Source organism: Protopterus annectens, chromosome 17.part0 (assembly GCF_019279795.1).
Source record: "Protopterus annectens isolate FY-2018-M chromosome 17.part0, PAN1.0, whole genome shotgun sequence".
In the NCBI taxonomy this organism is placed as follows: Eukaryota; Metazoa; Chordata; order Ceratodontiformes; family Protopteridae; genus Protopterus; species Protopterus annectens.
In genome coordinates, this window is record NC_056751.1 from 775,537,993 (window position 1) to 775,560,310 (window position 22,318).

Sequence of the window (22,318 nt, forward strand, 5' to 3'; positions counted from 1 at the left end):
CTTGTTCTGTTACTATAGTCAATTTGCAATGAGAAAATCAGTGTAACTTATTTGAAATGGACATTTAAATAACACTTCTTTGACCCAATGCACTTGTGTTGTAAACTTGGACTTGCAAGCTTGTCTTCTCTCATGTCTGATTACAGGCAGCTGAAGGAAAGGGAGAATTTTCAAGGCTCATACTTTGTAACTCTGTCCACAGTTATTTCAGATGTCACTCAGACATGTGCTTACCTAGCAGTTTTCTCTTTCTGAGCCCTGCCCATCACATCTCACTTACATGAAGCGGCATCATTGCCCATTTTATTTTTAGGTGGTACCTCCTATACTTTCCCCTCTCCTGTCCTCAGCCTTCCTAAATATGGAGATCCTAATTTCTTCAAGCCAACATGTTGGGATGGGGGGAGGATTCTTGCCCTCACCCCCCCCTTCAGTCCCAGTGCCAAATACTTTGGACTAAGATAGCAGTGTCCACAAGTCTTAATGACTTGATGTGCATTCCTCTCTTGCTCTCCCAGTCCGCAGCTCCGTCTGTCTTGGGCTAACAGCCTCTCCACTCTCCAGTGCGTGTGTGTGCGTATGAGTGCTTGACTGTCTTCTCTGCTTCAATCATAGTTTCTCAAGAAGGATTTTGGTTCTTTAAATATTTTTTTCATGTGAACATTTTCTTTTAATTATTAAAGTGTAACAGTAGGATCCAAGTGAACAAGAGGGAGAGTGGAGAGAAATGAAGGGGTTCTGGTTCGTCCTTTCACTGCTGTGCCTATGCAGTTCTGTGGTACGTCCACAGGAAGGCTTGGAATACCCTGAATATGATGGTGAAGACCGTGTGATCCACATCAACAGCAAAAATTACAAACAGGCACTCAAGAAGTTTGAAGTTTTGGTGCTGTACTATCATGAACCCGTGGAAGACGATCATGAGTCCCAGCGCGAGTTTGAAGCTCAGGAGCTTATTCTAGAGGTAAATAAAATGTGAAACATCACAAAATAGGGCATGATCCCTGGTCTGTGACCATGACTTACTGCAGTTACATAGAAATGACATTACTTCTACACCAAGCTGACAACAATTTAATTGCACATTAATAAATGTTGCTTAAAAAGAACAAACAATATGTGACCTTGCTGGGAAGGTAGTGTGTGTTCCTTAGTTTTTACATTTTGCACACCACAGTTAGAATGCTTCACATATACAGTTTGCAACAATTACACTGTTCTTGTTTTTTTTCAGTAAGGTATAGGCACATTTCAGAGTATAGTACAAGTACCTACAACATCCATGTTCTGTTACTATGAGGCAATATCATTCTGAAAATACAAATCAGACTTTTTACTTTAGTACATGTATACATACATAATCTCGGATGGATTGTTCCACTCATGTATAAACTACAGGTGTTTGTCTTGTTGATGTAGAACAGGTCAAAGTTTTACAAAATGATTTGTCTACGTTTAGTTTCTCATGAGCAATGAATAGTAGTATTTTAGTTGTATCTTGTCTTAGCATATCTGAGGAGTTAAATTATAAAACCTATTTTTTGTCAATTAGTTATGTTGCACTGAAAACCTGATAATCTTTTACTTAGTGCATGTGGGAGGATGTGTGATTTTTTGTTGGAATATAATGAGAAATAATCAGAATAACAGCTTTACTGCTCTGAATGGCAACATCTAAAAGATAAGAACCTTTTATACTCCCTTATTAGAACAAATGCTATCATTATTTCAAGCTTCTGGTGAGGGAATAGAACCTATAATTCTGTAATACAAGCATGGGCAGCATTACAAGCATTAGGTGAGGGAGCATGAAACCGATAAGCGAGGACATTCTGGTTCACAGTGACACTCTTAACCATTGATGCATCATGGCATAGATCTCGTTCGTAATTGTGAACATAACAAATGTTGTTTCTGGATCCTTCTGATTATGACTGTCTCGCTGTTCAGATTGACTTGTTTTATATCTAGTAATCTGTCTTGCCCACTAACAATAAAAAGTAGGTACCAAAAGCACTTACAATAAATGCTGAATGTTTGAAAAAGGAAAAGAAATGATGTGATGGTGGGAGCAGAATTTTATAATGAAATAAAAGTGATTCTGTAACACTGATTGTTACTTTGAAATATTCATTTAATTTGCTGTCCAGTCATGGTGATGTCCATGCATATAAACCAGAGCTTTATTTTCCTAAAATTCACCTTCTGTCTGTACAGCACAGAGGCCAACTTAGTCTGGACTCAGTGCTATGAACATTACTTGGCTTCTCCCCTCTCACCAAAAGCTGCATTATATATTCCAGGTCAGGTGATGAAAAAGCAGCAACCTCAGCTAGATGACACAGTGAAGAGGGCTAATGTGTAAATGCATGTATGTATCTGTGTTTACCAGTGTGTGTGTGTGTGTGTGTGTGTGTGTGTGTGTGTGTGTGTGTGTGTGTGTGTGTGTTTGTGTGTGTGTGTGTGTGTGTGTGTGTGTGTGTGTGTGTGTGTGTGTGTGTGTGTGTGCGCGTGCATGTGTCTGTGTGATTGTGTGTGCGTGTGTTGTGTGCAAGCCTGCATCTGTGAACTTGTGTGCGTGTGTGTTTGTGCATAGTAGTGTGTGTGTGCGTGCATGCCTGCATGTGTGAACTTGTGTACTTTTGGGTGTGCACTTGTGTGTGTCTATGTGTGTTTGTGTGTGTGCATGTGTTTCTGCATGGTATGTGTGTGTGTTTAGGTGCTTGTGTGTGTGTCTGTGTGTGTCTGTGTGAGTGTGTATGCGTGTGTTTGTGTGCGTGTGTGTGTGTCTGTGTGAGTATGTCTGCGTGTGTTTGTATGAAAGCCTGCATCTGTGAACTTGTGTGCTTGAGTGTGTGCACTTGTGTGTGTCTATGTGTGTTTGTGTGTGTGCGTGTGTTTCTGCATGGTATGTGTGTGTTTAGGTGCATGTGTGTGTGTGTGTGTGTGTGTGTGTGTGTGTGTGTGTGTGTGTGTGTGTGTGTGTTCATGAGGATATAATGTAATCTATACTGCCCCCACACTTCAGTTAAGGAATTCAATTCTTGATGCTGGTGTTGATATGTTACCTTATTTCCATGAGGAGTCAATGTATTTATTTATTTAGTTAACGGTGCTCATACATGCAATGTATCCTTAAAGGCTTCCGGGACTTTCTCTGGTTGCAGATACCTGCTTTAAATCCTCCTCCTTCCATGCAAGCAGAAACGATAGAAATAGATTGTCTTCAGGGTCAAATGAATAATACAAATCTTTTCCCCCATTTATTTACCCTGTGGCTTCCTGTCCACTTCACTCTTGATTCTCTCATATTTGTTTCTAAAATGTCCTGCTGATAAGTAGATTTGGACTTGACTTGTTAATTACGTAGTTTCTCCTTATTTGTTGAATAAGTATTATTACAACATATATGTTCATGTCTATCTCTATCAATATGTATGTATACATACATATACACACACACACACACACACACACACACACACACACACACACACATATATATATATATATATATATATATATATATAGATAGATATATATATAGTATGTATGTATATGTATAAACATATATATGTCCATATTAGCTAGGCAGAAACATAGCTAGCGTATTTTTTTATTCTAACATAGACCTTCACCAGGTAAAGAATGCACAGATAATGACAGATTAAAATGGTAATAAAAATAAATAATAGGAACCATGTGTAATGCAATGACAAAATCGTAAAATCAAACTTTATACCAATAGGTGAATGACATAACTGCATAACTGATGATTTTTCTTAAATGTTTATTTTATATATTGTTTACAAATATACATAGTAAAATAAAACATAATTTGAACTGTATTTTACCTTAAGTAGTATAATATGAGGTCACCACTTGAAATGTATATATATATATATATATATATATATATATATATATATATATATATATATATATATATATATATATATATAGCAATATAGACTAAATGTGAGATGGCATTTCTCAGAATATTCCCTTTTCTTCAAGGTATGGCAGTCTTGGAAGATTTGGTATATATAAGTTCGGGGAGTGTTGGGGGGCTTACCCTCCATCCCAGCAAAAATAAGTTTAAGGAAGAAGAATTTCTGAGATTTTCTTCTGTGCTTTTGGTCTTTTTTTCTGCGTGGCGGCACTCAGTATTTCAAGTGCCGACATTTCAGTAGGGAGCCATAACATGCTTATGAATTTCACATCAAAGAGATGGAATGAGGCTACGATCTACTATCCAGTTATAAAACCAGATAAAATGCAGATCACCCTAGATAAACATCTGCTGCCTGACCTTAGAAAAATCACGTAAAAATCAACCAGCTGACACAGACAGTTGTACACAAGGCAAAGGCATTCAGAGCTAAAAAATTAGGTGATATTCATCTAAGTTAGGGGAGGAAGATGAACAATAAAATGAGTGATGCAATGCCGTTTAAACTGAGCTGGAAAATAAGACATCTGCAGCTGGTCGTGGCTTCTATCAAGAATATGTTTGCATGCTGGTCCATGGCTGAGGCCAGATTCTCACAACTATAATGAAAGTCATAAACAACAATCAATGTAAAGTTCAATTGCAATTGACTTGATAAGTTTTAATTAATATATCACTAAAATGGTTGGCTTGATAAGTTTTAATTAATATATCACTAAAATGGGTGTTGTTATAAAGTTGTTAAGACTCATTAGCAATTGTAAACACTGATAATATTCTGGTCTATGGGACTGTGGGTAAAGCCCTGATTATGAGCAGATGACTTCGGACTGAACAGTAACTCAGGCACTGGAAGAGTAACTAGCAAGGGGTGTTGAGAGTGACCGGCTAGATCTGGCTCAGTCATCTCAGGAGGAAGGAAGCAGTACTGTTCACTAACATACTGACTTCCAATAGGGGGCTAGACAAAGTCCAGTAACATCAAGATCCCTGACATATGCCCTAGAACATCAACCACATTTTGATGGCCGTTGAAGCATGCACATGTCAATAGGCTAGTATCATGGGCCCTAACTTACCTGGATTCATATTATGGTTGTGATAGTGGGGTTAGACCATTCAAAATCCCCACATGGCTTCATGGAAGATGACCCTTCAATAGTGATATCTTGCTTCTCCAAACATCACTCAAATGTTATAGATCTTTTAATAGGTAAATTTTCATAATAGAACAGGGAAACTCACAAACATGGGATGACTTGGGGTGCAACAAATGCTACACTCCAATCATCCCATATGTGGGGTATTACAAATGGTGCAATGGATTTAATTAATTGGTCAGAAAACTGGTAAAAGGAAGGGAACTTGTGATCAGCAGGCATGTAAACACAAAATGTACTGAGAAAAAAATACAAATAATACTGTATAGGTCAACAAAATCAGATGGCCTGCACCATAAGTAACAGGAACTTTTTCATCATAATTTGAAACATGTACACCTTGTTTAGAGATGCAGGCTAAATATTCACTTAAGTTTAGGCATTTAGACTATTTTCAGTCCCATGAAGTTTGCATTGTTTTTGTTTGCTTGTTGGTTTACATCCCAACAGCTGACCATCAGTAGCCATTAGCTCTTTTCTTCATTCGCTGGCGTTTATCAGATCTGTCTTAGTCTCCCCCAGGCTCAACCTGACCCAAGTCCAGGCTCAGTGAGCAGATAGAGAACACTGATGCAGCATCTTACTGCTACTGCAGCATGTGCCCTAGCCCTGTCACATAACAGCAGCCTCATGAGCTCTGCTACGGCTGCATTCGAGAAGTGCATGCAGAACCTCTCACCCAAGCAGTAAGTCTATGGCAGTGCGGAGCTCACTAGGCTTGTCATGCTGCTACTGCGTTGAGCACAGATTGCCTCCCCACCCCCTGGATGGACAGACTGGAACCAGCTTGTAGCTCCTATCCTTCCTCCACACCAGTCCCTTCCATGCTCATGCTGCTAGTTGACCATGGTTCTTCTCTGGTATAGTTGCGGCTTTACGCCAGTGTGCCATGGGGCTATGATGATGAGGCTTGTGTCTTGTTTATAAGTTATACAACATCAATGGATAGATTGATGTCTGTCCTGGCAACCTGATGAAGCTTGTTTGACAGACCACCGAAGTACCGTTTAAGAGGATACATGATTTTAAGATGTGACATAAGCAGACAGTCCTCATTTATTCATACTATCCAGCCAGTGGTGCAAGTGAGAGTCTCAGTCCTGTAGGTAGCCCCTGCTGTGACCTCAGTCAAGGATCTCACTTCACTGTTGTTCTCTGCTGGTTACAGCAGACCCTGACAAGGAGATTGATTGGTTTTCTGGGTGTGGACAGGTTTACACCACATAAGCCATGGTATGCTTATTGATTTTTTTAAGGAATCCTGACTCCATATGCAAAATGGGAAAAAGGGAGTTATGGATGGATGGATGGATGACTGGCCAGCTCTGGAGGTTCAGATCTCACAGGTTCATACATATAAATGGAATTAAGGACTGTATTCTGAGAAAATTATAATTATTATATCAGTAGAAATAAGAATAAAGGGTTCTAATCTAATCATTTGCGTGCACATTACACTATTACTTCTGGATTTACATACAATAGATAAAAGAACAGTTATGTTGGCCTAAAGGATTACCAGTCTGGAAGCTGGTGTGCAGTTCAAATCTTTGTCTTTACCTCTTACTCTTTTCATAAACTCAGACACCCAAGATGATAGGCAGGCTCAGAAAAAGGCAATCATAAAAATCAGTGTCTTTTTTAAAGGGTACAACATGGTATTACAGAATATTGCATTTTTTACACATTAAAACCAACTGCACTTTTTTCACTGATGTTAACCATGGTCCTTTCTTTTAGGTTCATAGTATTTTACTAAGCTCACAGCCAAGGAGGCCATTGAGAAGCTCAACCACATCAGCCAGTAATGACACAAGACTGAAATGTCACCCATTAAGCAGACTTTCTTCACATATCCCCTGCGAAAATTTAACATCATCCCATCCAGTCAGTCAGACTGGTTTCAAAGGTTGCTAGAGAAGTATTCTGTTGGGTAAGGTCAGTCAGTTCTAGAAATATTCGGTGTGATATCTGTCACATCATTTGCTGGCGTTGATATCATGTTATGTGTCTGGAGCGTTTCTCCTCGGGCCTCCACTGAAAACTGGCTTTGTTCCAAGTCAGACTTTCCTAGTAAACAAATGTTAAATTAAAAATTAAAATAAAATTAAGTTATAGCTTTGGCTCTCTAGAGCTTTAGTACTGGTTCTTTTTAGATGTAGGAGTCCAAAGATTGCTGGGTTACTCTAAGAATGGGATGTTAAACAGAGATCACCTATCAGGCAGCTGTATGACACTGAGTTGAGAGACAGAACTTTTCATCTGTCAAAGTAGCTAAGAGGACTGATTCGTGAAAACGTTTTGGTAAAACAACATTGTGGTCTCTCATGACGATTTAGCACATTGGTGAAGTGCATGCCAAAGGGTGCATTATATTTAATTTGAACCTAATAAGGAATGAATAAAGTGGGACTGTAACTTCCTTTCATCTTGAGGAGATACCAAGAAAGATAAGTTATGGAAAATAGAGAGTCTGTTTTCAATGTAAGTGCCCAAATCCCTGATGGCCGTGTGAAGTTTAAGTGGAATGTTATTTATAGGGTAAGCAGTACTGATACTACATTCACACCCATAAATAGGGCTGGGGGTCAGGGAGGTGGCTTCCTGGGTAACAAGCTGTTCGGGGGGCACAATTGGCAGGTGCCAGTGGTGTGGGAATGCAGAACCAGCATTGATTTTTGAAGCAGTGAGGATAACATTGTTTCATAAATGAATGCCAATATTGCTCTTAGTGGTCAGAGCTGAGGGACTAACCTGGTCAGTGTGTGAGTGTGTGTCAGTAACCATAGCAGGCAGCTTACTGTCGTTACAGTCAGTAACTGTATCAGGCAGCTTACTGTCGTTACAGTCAGCAACAGTATCAGGCAGCTTACTGTTGTTACAGTCAGTAACCATAGCAGGCAGCTTACTGTCATTACAGTCAGTAACCGTAGCAGGCAACTTACTGTTGTTACAGTCAGTAACCGTAGCAGGCAGCTTACTGTCGTTACAGTCAGTAACCGTATCAGGCAGCTTACTGTCATTACATTCAGTAACCGTAGCAGGCAGCTTACTGTTGTTACAGTCAGTAACTGTAGCAGGCAGCTTACTGTCGTTACAGTCAGTAACCGTAGCAGGCAGCTTACTGTTGTTACAGTCAGTAACCGTAGCAGGCAACTTACTGTCGTTACAGTCAGTAACTGTAGCAGGCAGCTTTCTGTTGTTACAGTCAGTAACCGTATCAGGCAGCTTACTGTTGTTACAGTCAGTAACCGTAGCAGGCAGCTTACTGTTGTTACAGTCAGTAACCATAGCAGGCAGCTTACTGATATTACACAAGTGCACAAGAGCTTTTTTATGGTTTTCAGCTTGAGAAGATCTTTTCTTGTCTACACAACTTTGAGTAGAGAGGGGCATCAGTTTTGGGAACTACACAGAACACCAGATGACTGAGCTATGGTTCAGGATAGATTTACCAAAACAAACTATTCGCCATTTCTTGGTATTATTCTGGATTTTGCAAACACAAACTCCCTGGATCAGATGGCCAATGCACCAACCAGGGGTGCAGCCATACTGGATTTGGTCCTATCACGAGAGAGTGCTGCACACCCCCTACTGTAATGCCTTCCCTGGCAAGGTCAAACCACAAAATGGTCTCCTTTGAAGTAAAAATAAAACCTGGACCCCAAGCTCAACAGCAAACTTTCAGGAACTATTCTAAGGCTAACCTCCTGCTATTAAGTGAGAACATTTCAAGCTCCTATAAACCCTGAGAACACTTCTGCCTATGCAGAACTGTTCACAGAAATCCTGTACAAACATGTTAATAGCTGCATAGAGGCAGCTGTACCCACCAAGAAGAAGCCACCCTGGTGGAATCACATAATCAATCAGATGTATAACAGGAGAAAGAAAATCATGGCAAAAATTAAGAGGTGCAGCACCCAGAAGGATAAAAGTATTTTCATCAAACTCAACAAAGAAATCAGAGGACATATAAAGTCTATCAAAGCCAAATTTGGGGTAAGTTTGGCCTCCAGGGCCAAGAGCAACCATAAAGCATTCTTTAGCTATGTCCACAACCTCAAAGGCAACACACAATTATATGCAGAGCTCAATGTAAATGGAGCCACCTATACTGAGCCAGAAGATATAGCAAAGCTCCGGGGTGATAAATTCAGCTCCAACATTACTCCTCTCTCCCCCTCAACCTCTCCTCAGGAAATATCATCAAATACAACTCCCCTACTATCACTAGGGAACAGGTCCTTAATGCTCTCTTTAAGACCAAGAACACTAGATCAATGGGCCCAGGCAATATTCCAGGATGCCTTCTAAATAGCATGAAACATGACCTATCAGGGCCTCTGGAATTACTATTTAACTGTAGCCTCCAAACAGGCTTCGTGCCTTATGAATGGAGAAAGGGAACAGTTATCCCTCTGCACAAAGGATGACCATCTACAGACCCTGGAAACTACAGACACATAAGTCTCACTAGTCTTATATGTAAAGCCATGGAAAGAATTATCATGGAGATGAGCAATAGAGATATAGTAAACCTCCAGACACTGGACCCAACCCAGTTTGGTTTCGTCAAGGGCAGATCATGCCTACTCAACCTGCTGGACTTCTTTGAGAAGGTCACCAAAGCAATGGATGAGGGCAAAATCATTCACACTGCCTATCTTGACCTGGCCAAGGCATTTGACACAATACCTCACTCTGGCATTGTTGACAAACTCAAGAGGTTAGGTACAAGCCCATACATCACCCGGTGGATAGCCAATTGGCTCACAGACAGGACCCAGGAAGTTAGAATTGGGGAGTCCACCTCTACAAAGAGGCCAGTCACAACTGGAGTCCCTCAAGTATCAGTCCTTGGACTGCTTCTTTTTGGCATTTACTTCTCAGAAGTCAAGGCCAATGTCAGTGATGTCTGGGTGACTAAATTTGCAGATGATTACAAATTAGGATTTGTCATTGAATCTCACACTGACACAAATGTTCACAAGGAGGGACTGACAGAGACAAATAACTGGTGCCAGAGCCATGGACTAAAACTAAATGCCAAGAAATGCATAATAGTATCCTTTGGGAAGTCAATCATCCCTAGTAACAATCATATTGACAACACACCCCTCAGAGCTGACCCAGTAGTCAGGGACTTAGGAATGCACATAGATAGTAATTTAGCCTTTGATCATCACATGTCTACAGTGGTGAGGAAATCATTCTATGTTGCGCAACTTATAAACAAAGGTATGACATCTAAGTCCAAGGAAGTCATTGTTCCACTATAGTCGTCATATATCAGACCTGTCATTGAGTACAGTGTCCCATTTGGTATGTACCTAACCAGGCATATCCAACAACTGGAATTTCCACAGAGGTTCCTCACTAAAAGAATACAGGGCATAAGTAATATATCCTATGCAGACCACCTCAAGGCCCTATCCCTGTATTCTGTCTCTTACAGGCTTTTGAGGGGAGATCTATGCCTGGCATACAGGGCATTGTCAGACCCCACTCTGATGGACGTCCTGCATATACACAAAACAAACAGTGCCAGAATCACCCATTCTAAAGACTTAAACCTTGCTTGTGATATAAATAGGACCTGCTGGAGAGATAGGCATGTATCCCAGAGACTACCCCGTCTATGGAACAGGCTTCCCATCCATGTGAAGCAGAGTTCCTCCCTAACCCAATTCAAATGCAACTTGGACAATTGGATGGGAAACTGAAAATTCATCCATGGTTTTGCACCTATGTCTATAATGCAAACATGAAACCTATAAATGGTTCATCTCCCAGGCCCATGGTTACACATATTAAAGGTATCATAACTTGTCAGAGATTTGGGATGCATGGCTAGGATTAAAAAGGCCCGTGTGGTCATTAGCCTAGTAAACACCTATGAATCTATTGAGGGTAACCCCATGATAAGTAATAAGTGACAAAGCAATAAATAAATAAGCTATTTGTCTGCTGTTCTGTTGTGAAATAAATAATATTCTATATGATGCGGTGACCTAAATTCCTTATTTAACCTTATTTTGTAGTGAAGGATATACCAGATACTGCATGTCAGCATGTACATTTATCAGAGGTAATTTATTTATTTATTTATTTATTGACATTTGACAACTGCTTAGTGATCTGACACAGTTTCTTCCACAATGATCTGATCCACTCACATTTCTGTCTTGAATTCTACTGGGCTTTCTTTTCCACTATGACCTTCAGATATATCTGTCACATGGACTAGATCCTCAAGCAATTTTCCACCCTAAAACTTACGATTTTACATTTTATGATAATTTATGCAGTTACCATTTTTCTGATGTCTCTCGACACACATACACACGCACACACACACACACACACACACACACACACACACACACACACACACACACACACACACACACACACACACACACATACACACACACACACTATCCTGTTGACATTTGTGCCTCAAACTGTCATCCTTAAGTTTCCAAGTCTGATGGTGTCACAAACAATAATCATACTCCCAGTCTTGTCTGAGATGTTAGCTATAATGAATTTAAACCACACCTTCCCTACAGCTGATTCATGACTCATCAGTACCCTTAGTTGTTCATTCCTCCCTAACATATTATACTGCCAGTCTCTTATTGTTCCTATAACACAGTCTGGCTTCTATTGTCTCATCCACACAGTGTCAGACTTACTGAAACCTTCCATCGCAGGCCATGCTGAGATAATGTTACTGTTACTCCTTGATCTTTGTCTAGTTACACTGATCTAGCAGGTTCTGCTCAGGAATCAACCTCCAAAACTACATCATTGCCTGTTTTGTCATTGCTTCCAACAGCATCTCTGCAGCTGATGTAAGCTATCTAATCTGTAACTTTATAGCACTAATTTTGAGCCACTTTTCCATATGTGCATTTTATTGTAAAGCTTTCAGGCCTGCAGTTTGCTGGATGAGGTAATACAACTACCTGCCATTGCCCAATATACTTACACATAATGCAGTGATTTAAGACATTCAAAATGGTATATCTGAGAGATAGTGATCTGGATATAATTACACCCCACTTGGGGTGTTATAGCACACCTGGGGTGTGTAATATTCTGTGCCCCGCAATAAAACAAGGTTTTGTTTATATTTCCATTTTATAGATGTCTGTTTGTCAGTCTTGAGGGTGTCAACAAATTAAACATTCGCAAACATATTTACATTCAGTACCCCTATATTGGTCTAAGAAAATGAAAGAAGAGTTCCAGCTTTAGCCTCAGGCAAAACACAACTTCTTAACTGCCACTCATTGAATACAATGTGGCTCTCATGCCTCATTCACTGAAAACAATGGAAAATGGTAAAGGGCCACATATTTATTTATTCTTTTCTTACTTATTCCTCCAGACATGCCCCTCTGGAGCACTATTGTCCCCCCTTACCCACTATGGTACTAGGCCCGTTTGTCTTGTTGAATTCAGGAAGGGAAGCATTCACCTGATGCTTTTGAGTTAAAAGTCTGGCAGATTGCTTGGAGGATTTGGCAGTTGATGTAAAAAGATTAATGAGCTGTTAATGAGCTGTTTCCTGTGGCCAGTTGGTGCAAGGTTTGATTCCCTCAGCTTCTATTGTCTAATTGACTCTGAGCAAGTCACTTAACCAGACACCGCTCCTAGGCTGAGTCAGAAAAGGTCTATTAAGATCAGCAGTCCACCCCAGAAAGCAAATCTAAATAAATCAAAAAATAAATAAATAAGAGTCATTATTATTCCTTCTTTTTCTAACCAAACTGAAATATTCAATATATACTGTGATACCTTTGACTTCTTAAATACACATCTCACAAATCTGATAATTTATTTGGACCATATCAAGTTCATCTCCAATGCCATATACCTCCCAGCTTTGTAAACCTGCATATCACCATACTAAACCCCAAATCTCTCTTTACCTAGAGAGTCTGCCCTTCAGCCGTGGTGTGCAGTTACTATATGTCACTCTTTCGTGCCCTTTGTTTTCAAACAAGTCATAGTACCTTCAGAAAAATCATCTTTTTAAAGATAACTTCCACCTAAGCATTATGTTTCATATCCTAATCCACCTTATCTCCATATCACATCAGGCTTGTCATCATAAAGTCAGTAAAAGTTCTTTGCAGCTTATGCATCATATGTTTATTCTGAGACAAGTCTACTCCATTCTGTTCTGGCCCACTAAATTGCATGACATTGTTATTATTTTTGCTTGTAGCTCTATAGCCAAACCACAGATTAAAGGTTCTAAGTTGAATAAATCACGTGCATTGAAGCAAGGCTATTTTTATAACCCTGCATCCTCTTTTCTATGTTATATTGCCCAGCAGTACTCTCTTATGTCAGTGACTGAAAAGTTAAAAAATTCCGCATGGCAGTGCACACGACTATTTCATAGCAGAATTCAAAACCTGTGATCATGTGAGTGGCAATTCCCAATGCTCTCCATGGACAGAGCTTTGCCCATCTTCATTTACCCCAATATTTCCCTTTTGAGAAAAGGGAATTTCCACTGGAGCAACTTCCATTGAAGAGGATACATTTCCCCTGCCAGCAGCATTCAAGAATTCGTCAGTCACTTAGCTGGACTACTGCCTCCCGAAACGGTCACTGTTACTCTACAGTTGAACTAATCAACTACCTTAAAATGAAGTCTTTTAAGCAATTTTTATACAAACGCAGCCGCTGTTGTATTGACACAGGTTCCCTTATGCATAAGTCATGTGTGTACCTTTCCTTTCCTTATAAAACAGGTATCTGAGGTGAATGCATGTGAAACCACATTTAATTTTTTTAGTGGAAACATTTTTCTAATAAGTCATCTATTCACGTGTGGCATCTCATCTCTGTAATTCTTGTATCCATTTGTTAATTCTGTTTAATACTTGTGAAAATCGAACTTTCATAATGAATACTTTCTACATATCTACACATTTAGTTTTTTTGTGGACTGTACTTTATTTAATTTAAATCCCTATAGTAAAACTTAATGCTATATTTATTGCTAAGATTAAACTGACAAGCATACCTTAAATTGTTACATCTGCACACGTGATTTAATGTCAGTGAATCAGTACAGAAAAATGGAAAAAAGAAACAACATTTTTATTAATACTATTATTTTATAAAGCTCCGCTGATTCATTGGCAGTAAATCGGCAAAGTATAAAACTCACTGTTACACCTAATATTTTAGTTTGGACCCAAACAACTTTAGATTTAGTAGCCTAGTTAGTATCAGAGGACCTACTTCTGTTAGGCACACAGCAGTCTGAGTTTGGAAAAGGGAAGAGCTTACCTTTTGAACCTTGTTTTGGAAGGGCTAACACTATATATTGCTTATCTTGGCTTTGTTGATACTTTTGATATATTCCAAATAAGGAAATATTTGACACATTAAAAACATTAAGTGTGAATCCATATGTGATCATATTGATAAATGTGTAAGCCTGTCAGAATTTATACACTCACTCTGAATTGCTAATGTACCATTTCCCACTGTTTTATTCACTGCCATCATTCAAAACATATTCTCATTTGTTATATACAATCTGCCCAGAGTTGGAGTTTCTTTCATTAAGCTTTTAGGGTTCTTTTCATTCAAGAGCTGCCAGCAAAGAATAATTTGACCAAAGCAACTGCTTTAATTTCTTATCAATAATCAGAAAAAAATAAGTAAGTCTGATTTCCAGACTGAATACAGATATTATGGTAAATAGATGACAACAGTAAACCAGGTCAACATTCAGCATACATAATTACTGCATAATGTGCTCTCAGGCAAAAATATAAAAATAATCATATATGATTAAATTAAATTATTGTTTACAATAGTTTTACTGCTTCAATGGACATTTTAGACTAATAATATTTCCCTGATATGTTGTGCACTCTAATAAGGGTTGTACAATTCACATAAATAATAACAGTAACTGGGGAAATCCATGTCTTACATTCAGTTGATAAAAAAATCAATACAAATATTCTGTTAACGGAAACATCATGTCTACATTTTTATACATGTTGTGATATAAAGCATTAATTTGATTTAGCAACTGATACAGTACTTAGACTAGTATGACTAGTATTAAACATTATCAGTTAAAATATCCAGTGAGTTAGTGTTTTAAGATTTCTACTCACGTTTTCATGATCCACTGCTCATTCTTAACCCTCACTGTTTCTGCTGAGTTTCAATGCTGGAATGTGTGTTTTCTATATAATCCAGCTTTATCCTACCTAGTAATGTTGGTTGATGGGTTACTCTTAATTGTCTTTATATACTACATTTATTTGGACCATTTGACTGAATGTGGTCCATAAAAGTGTCAGTTCAGTTTAGCATGGTTAACAAACACTTAGGATAAATGTTATGAACAATAACATAATTTGTATGTTTTTCATATGTTAAATTTCTGGAGGGGGTTGGTTACTTACACTGCTGCAATGAAAGCATTTCTTGCAGTGCCATATTCTAGAGAATAGCGTATGAGTTCTACATTATGTCATGATTTTTCATGTAAAGTGTGCAGTGGCGGCTGGTGACTTCAAATCAAAGGGGGGCTGCAGGAGATAGCCAAATGGGTGGGGTCAATGGGAAGGGGTGCAGACAACTAGAAAGAGGAGGAGCTATGCTCAAAACCACAAAAACTAAACTTTAATTAAATATGCTGCCCTGGGTGCCAAACCCTGATTATGAGAGTCCAATCAAGACAAATGAAGTATAAAAGAATAAAAATATTTCAATGCATTGGCTGCTTGACAGCTTACTCAATATCTAGATGGAAACAAAAAGGTTGTGAGGCATGAAAAAATAAATAACTTTTTAAATACATTACTGGAATGCCAGTCAAAATCAAGTATAAGAAAAACAAGCAGCACTCATCTCAAACCACTTCTCCTTGTGCTGCATTATAATTTATATTCAGCTTTATTAAAGTACCAAGTAACTTGCTGAAAGTAGCAATCTCTGTGATGCCCCCACTTGTAAAAATGTTTCTTATCCAAAAAAGACCTGCTGCCTGACAACTATAGGTTCATAGGTTCATAGGTTTATACTAGGTTATCTGCCCTAGGGCATTTATAAGCCTAGCCAGAATGTGTTTGGCTTCAGCCACCCATTTTAAATTTATTTTGCTATGCCCTTTTTCGAGGTTAGTATACTGTGCCTCTGTCTAACAGTGACACAGAAGTGATACCCGGGGTAAACCTACGATCTCCCATCCACTCATCAAGATTCCTCTTGAAGAGAGTCAGTGAGGGACTCTGCCTAACCTGGACTGGGATTATATTCCAGAGTGAAGGGAGCCTCTGGGTTATGAATCTGTCCCTCCAGCATGTCCTATTTATTTTAGTGCTGAGGTTCAAGTCTCTCGAGCGCATAGCTCGATGGGATATGGATTTTCTGAGGTGCAGCATTTCCATTAATTCTGGGTTGCACATGGCTTTATATGTCAGGCACAGATCACCTCTGAACAGGCGGTATGCCACTGAGTAGAGCTGGAGTTTCTTTAACCGGGCAGCATATGGCATCTGTTTGAGCCCTTTGATCCTCTTGGTGAGGTACTTTTGGGGTCTTTCCAGTTGCTGCAGGTGTCTGGTAAGGTACATCCCAAAAGGGGCATTGTACTCAATTATGGGCCTGATGAGGGATGAGTAAAGAGACACGATGACCTCCCCTGATCTAGATGTGAATCCCTTCATGATTAGGTGGGCTATATAAAATGTTTTTCTAACCACTTTGGCCACGTGGTTGTCAAATGAGAGATTGCTATCAACTTGGGTCCCCAGGTCCCTAATTACTTCTTCTGTACTTAATGGATTACCACCTATGTGGTAATTTGTGGGCACTTTTTTTTGCCAAAGGGGATGACTATACACTTTTTGGCATTTAGCTTGAGGCCATGGCTCTGGCACCAGTTGTCTGTTTCTATGAGGCCCTTTTGGAGGATGCTTGTGTCGACTGGAGAGTCGATTATGGCGCCCAGTTTGCAGTCATCTGTGAACATGGTCAGCCACAGTCCTTCCGTGTTGGCCTGTACCTCCGAGAAATATATACCAAACAAGAGAGGTCCCAGGACTGAGCCTTGTGGGACACCACTTGTAACTGGTTTGGAGTCTGACATGGCTCCAGCAATTCTAACTATGTGGGTTCTGTCCTTGAGCCAGTTTGCAATCCATCTAGTGACATAGGGGTTTATATTTAAGCTGGTGAGCTTATCTATAATGCCCGAGTGGGGTATTGTATCGAAGGCTTTTGCGAGGTCCAGGTAGGCTGTGTGGACCACCTTCCCCTCGTCAATGGCCTTGGTGACTGTTTCAAAGAAATAAACCAGGTTTAAGAGGCAGGATCTGCCCTTAACAAAGCCAAACTGGGTAGGATCCAGTGTCTGTAGGTCCCCAATATCTTTATTTATGAGGTCCATGATGATCCTTTCCATAGCTTTGCAGACCAAGCTAGTCAGGCTTATGGGGTGATAGTTTCCAGGATCCGTTGAGGCACCACCTTTATGGAGAGGGACCACTGTTGCTGTACACCACTCTTTGGGCACATATCCTTTAGTAAGGCTGAGATTGAACAGTAGTTTTATGTTTGGGTTTAGCTCTTCTTGGAGTTCATGTAGGATGCAGCCGGGGACACCGTCTGGTCCCATTGATGCTGTGTTTTTTGCTTTGGAGAGGGTGGCTCTTACCTGAGCATCTGAGATGTCAGGGGGGCAGCACTCTGCTGGGATAGATATTTGCCCTTTTGGTGGGGGGGGAGGGTTTGCGCTGAACCTGTCAGCTAGGATGTTGGCAATGTCTGTGGGTTCGGTGTATTTTTTGTCATTTTGGACTAATTCTGAGCATATCTGGGAATTACCACCCAGGTTCCTAACATAACTAAAGAAAGCCTTGTGATTATCCTTAGTGTCCTGTGCAATTTTTCTCTCGAAGCTGGCCTTAGACAATTTTATGAATGACCGTAGTTTTTTGCTAATACTGATCAGTGATGCCTTCCCTTTTTGGGATTTTGCTCTATCATTTAGTAGCTTCCTCCTTCTATTGTATAGTTTGTTTATGGCTGGGGTCCACCAGACAGGACGTCTGCCTTTGGAGGATTGGGTCTTGGTTTTATTTGGGATCGCATGATCCATGCATTCCTGAAGGTGTTCATAGAATGCATTTATAAAGGATTCTGTGGTCTGGGCCATATTTTCCACAGGCCCAGGGGCTTTGAAGGATTCCACCTCAGTTTTGAGGAGTGTGAAATTTGCTTTAGAGAAGTTTTTCACTGTGGCTTTTTGGGCAGGGGGTGGGGTCGGGATGTGAATATCCATTGGGATTAGTTTATGGTCTGATCTTACCAGTGAGTGATACACTTCTGGTCTGGAGCATAGAGTCCCCATGTTGGTGATGATCAGGTCCAGTATGTTTTCCCCTCTTGTGGGAGTGGTAACAAGTTGTTCCATAGCATTTGAGTTTATAAATTCTAGGAACCTTTGGGCTAGGGTGTTGGAGCTAGAGTAATGCTCCCAGTCTATGTTTGGGTAGTTGAAGTCGCCCAATATAATGGTGTTTGGAGAGACCTTCATATTTTCCAGTGTTTTCAGGAAGGCCGAGTGGGGTTCCTGGGTTTGGGAGGGTGGTCTGTAGCAGGCTATAAACTGGAAGGCAGTTTTACCCACTGTTAGTTGCACATGGATAGTCTTTGATGCTTCCTGCTTTGCCACCAACCTGGAGGTGTGGGTATCTTTGATGAATATCGATACTCCCCCTCCTTTTGTGGTTCGGTCCAAGTTTTGGGGCTGAAAAGCATGGTATGAAGTATAACCTGGTAGTGCTGGGGTGCTCTCGGGAGCCCTGAACCAGGTTTCTGTTACTGCACAGCTATTGATGTTCTCCATGCTAAGGAGAGTTTCGAGTGCGTGCACCTTGAGGTTTAGACTTCTGGCATTGAGTAGCATTACTCTTAGTTTCTTATCCCTTGTGATACCTATGGAGGTGGGTTTGTCTTTTGAGCCTTGCCTAAAAAAGGCACTATGGGGGTAGCAAGAGCCTTTGCCAATATCTGAAAGCCCAGGGGTGACAGGTGCAAGCCGTCCCTAGCGAAGCATCGTGGCTTGTCGAGCATATCATCCCAAGCTGACAGGCATTGGATCCCCTTTGAATGACACCAGTACTTAAGACAATTGTTGAAATTGATCATCTTGTCTTCATATTGTGGCATCATTCTTGGTGAGGGTAAGATGCTACTCAAGGTCAGGGTCATACCGGCCTGGGCTACATGCTCAGAGAGCTCCTCTATGTCTCTTTTCATGTAGTCCAGGGAGGTACGTCTCAGGTCATTCACACCAGCATGGACAATGACTGAGTCATATTTGTACTTGCCTTGGAGTGACCTGAGTGCTTGTGTTATGTGGCAGATCCTAGCGCCCGACAGGCTGCTCACCATGACCCTCTCCTTGTTCAGCCTGGTGAGCGGGACGTCAGTGTGCCTGATGATAGAGTCACCTATTACAAGTGTATCAGGTGTGTTGTTTAGTCTTAAGGGCTGTGACTGTTCGGCATACTGGCTTTGTGAGATATGTGTTGCACGTGTTTTGTTTTGGTGTAGCGGTTGCTTGGGTGTCTGCTTTGGAGGTCTCTGCTGCTTAGGCAGATCTTTATTTAGAGCCTGCAAGTATGTTTTTGTGTGATTATGTGTTTAGTTTGCTGTCGTGGTAGGTCTATGTGAGACTGGAATTGTAGTGAGTGTGGTTTCCTTCTCCTCCTGACTGGTTATGCCAGTACTGAGTTGAGAGAGCTTAGCCTTTAGTTTGGCTATATGGTTGCATCTCTCACATGTGTTGGAATTTGTTGGGAGGAGGAGAGGGTTGTCTGTGTACATGAGGCAGTTGTAACATTGCATCAAGATTCCCAGATTCACCAGCTGGACCGGAGAGGAGATTGACAACTGACCTTTGGACATGCTAGAATAATATTGGGAATTCCTTTATAATTGAAAACAAGGGCCAGTGGGGAGTGAGGGTGTAGTGCTTTTAATTTTTAGTGCTGACTTATATAATTGCTTTAGTGAGGAAGTGCCAGGTAACTACTTGTTTCATGGGGAAACACGATCAAAGTAAAAAATGAAAAGCAAACAAGCTCAAGATACATTGCTTAAAGGATTACTGTACAGGTTATGGACCACACATGAATGGCATTCTGTTTAGTTTATGGGTAAAGCCCTCAGATCACTGGAAGTCGCCAACAAGTGTAATGAGCTTCTTAAAATAATGTAATCCTGTCCTTTATTACAAATACTGTCATATACATTTCAATATCCAATGTTTATACATTATCTAGTTAAGTATTCTCTGCATGGCAACAACAGAAAGGCTTCAGTGTTGGCAATTCTTTAACAGTATGCTTATTAAAGCTTACTTGCATGTTATGATCTTTGACAAGCTTACCTGATAGTCATTAAAGCATTGCTACTTAACACAGAGCAACAGGCACTTTGAGTAATAAGCATAAAACAGTACAAAATTATGACAGAAACCAGACCATTCTGCAAAATCAAGAACAGATGAAAAGCCACTGTAGTACTTGTGTCTACCTTGGATAGGGGATACCCTGCACATTCACACTGCATGGGGGGATACCCTGCACATTTACACTGCACAACTGCTCCTTGCCTTGCTTGGACACATCCAGAGTCACTACATGGGGGAGTGGGGTGCAACAAGTATGTCACAATTTGAAATGTCTCTGACTGACTGATGGCCCCGACACATTTGTCATACCTCACTATCAGAGCAAAGCCATACATAGAAGTGGGACAAAGGCCCAAAAAGAAGGACAATTTTTAAATATTGCTCTTATAAACTTAGAAAGATAATAGAATAGTAGGTCTTGCATTAGTATGAATTTTCTGAAGGATATGAAATCTGAAACTCAAATGTCTGTCATTATTTTCTAACTTCAGTCTAATGATTTGCCACTAATTTGCCAAAAAAACAATTTTATGAAAAATGAACCAAAAATGTGATGCAAAAATATAAAATAGCCACACAATACAGCTGCGAACCTGTAAAAGAAGGGACATTTTTTTAATAGTACTGCTAACTTGAGAAGCTGACAAAATAAAAGAATCTACATGCATTTCTGAAATAAAAGTAATCTAACTCTGATTATTACAGTTATTTCTAAATTGTAAACCCTCCATGTTTTCTTCCAAAATTGCTATTTTGCGGAGGGATTATTAGGGGAAGAGCAACATTTTGAGCCAAATTTGGGGACAGTTGAGAGGTTTGGGTTTGCCTAATTCTATAAAGCAATTTATATGCATGTTTCTCTCAACCTGTTAATGCAATAAATCTGGACAAGGCCAAATATATTGGGGGAACATAAACAGTACTAAAAATTGCTCTTGTATAAACTGAGACAGTTGATAGAACAGGTCTTACTTCAGCATGCATTGTTCTGAAGGTTATGAAGTCTGAAACTCAGTGTCATTAGTGACTTAATTCCTAAATGATTTTCCAGAAAACCACAAATATGAGGAACAAACCAAAAATAAGAAGCAACAATCTATTCATTCTGTGAAAATTGGGACAGTTGGGAGGTATAGTTCAGCTCGGGCTGTCTTTGAGGTTTGCCGCCCTTCCCCCTCACAAAATCATGGTCGAATGGAGCCCTCCCCCCTGCAGCCATTCCAATGATCCATTACTTGGCTATTTCACTCCATTTACCATAAACACTAATGTGCATACTGCTTTACTTCTATTATGATCTGGATTTCATTTGAAAGTTTTATTTTGCATTTTACAGCACAAACACAAAGACATCTGCTATATGTTTACAGTCCACACTAACAGCTATCTTGTCAAGGATAAAATTCTTTCATGCATTTCTGAGTCCAAATGCCTTTGCTGTTCAGCAGTTAACTTTACTGCAGTTGTAGGATATCTCATGAGTCAATCTGTGTCACCAAATATGCACATTTGCAGTTTTCCACAAAATGGAAGATGGAACTGTTTCGTATTACAACTGCTACTGCATTGTACTTTAAGTTATTGTTAATCTGTAAGTTATACTGCTATTATTTTACTCATTTCATCTTATTTTCTGCTCTTAATGCAGTTGATCATAACTGAAAAAGTAAATATGCAAGCAAACAAAGAAAGCAACAAATAAGTAAGTGACATATTAAGAAA

General features: G+C 39.9%; 1 protein-coding gene across 1 annotated transcript in view; it reads left to right on the forward strand.

Annotated features, from left to right (window-relative positions):
* The first annotated feature begins 495 nt into the window (after nucleotides 1–495).
* LOC122791740 (calsequestrin-1-like) overlaps nucleotides 496–22,318 on the forward strand; it is a 214,951-nt gene continuing 193,128 nt past the window's right edge. The window contains exon 1 of the mRNA XM_044059648.1: nucleotides 496–964. Within this exon, the coding sequence (XP_043915583.1) occupies nucleotides 728–964 (237 nt within the window). The 5' untranslated portion in view covers nucleotides 496–727. The remainder of the gene's footprint in view (nucleotides 965–22,318) is intronic.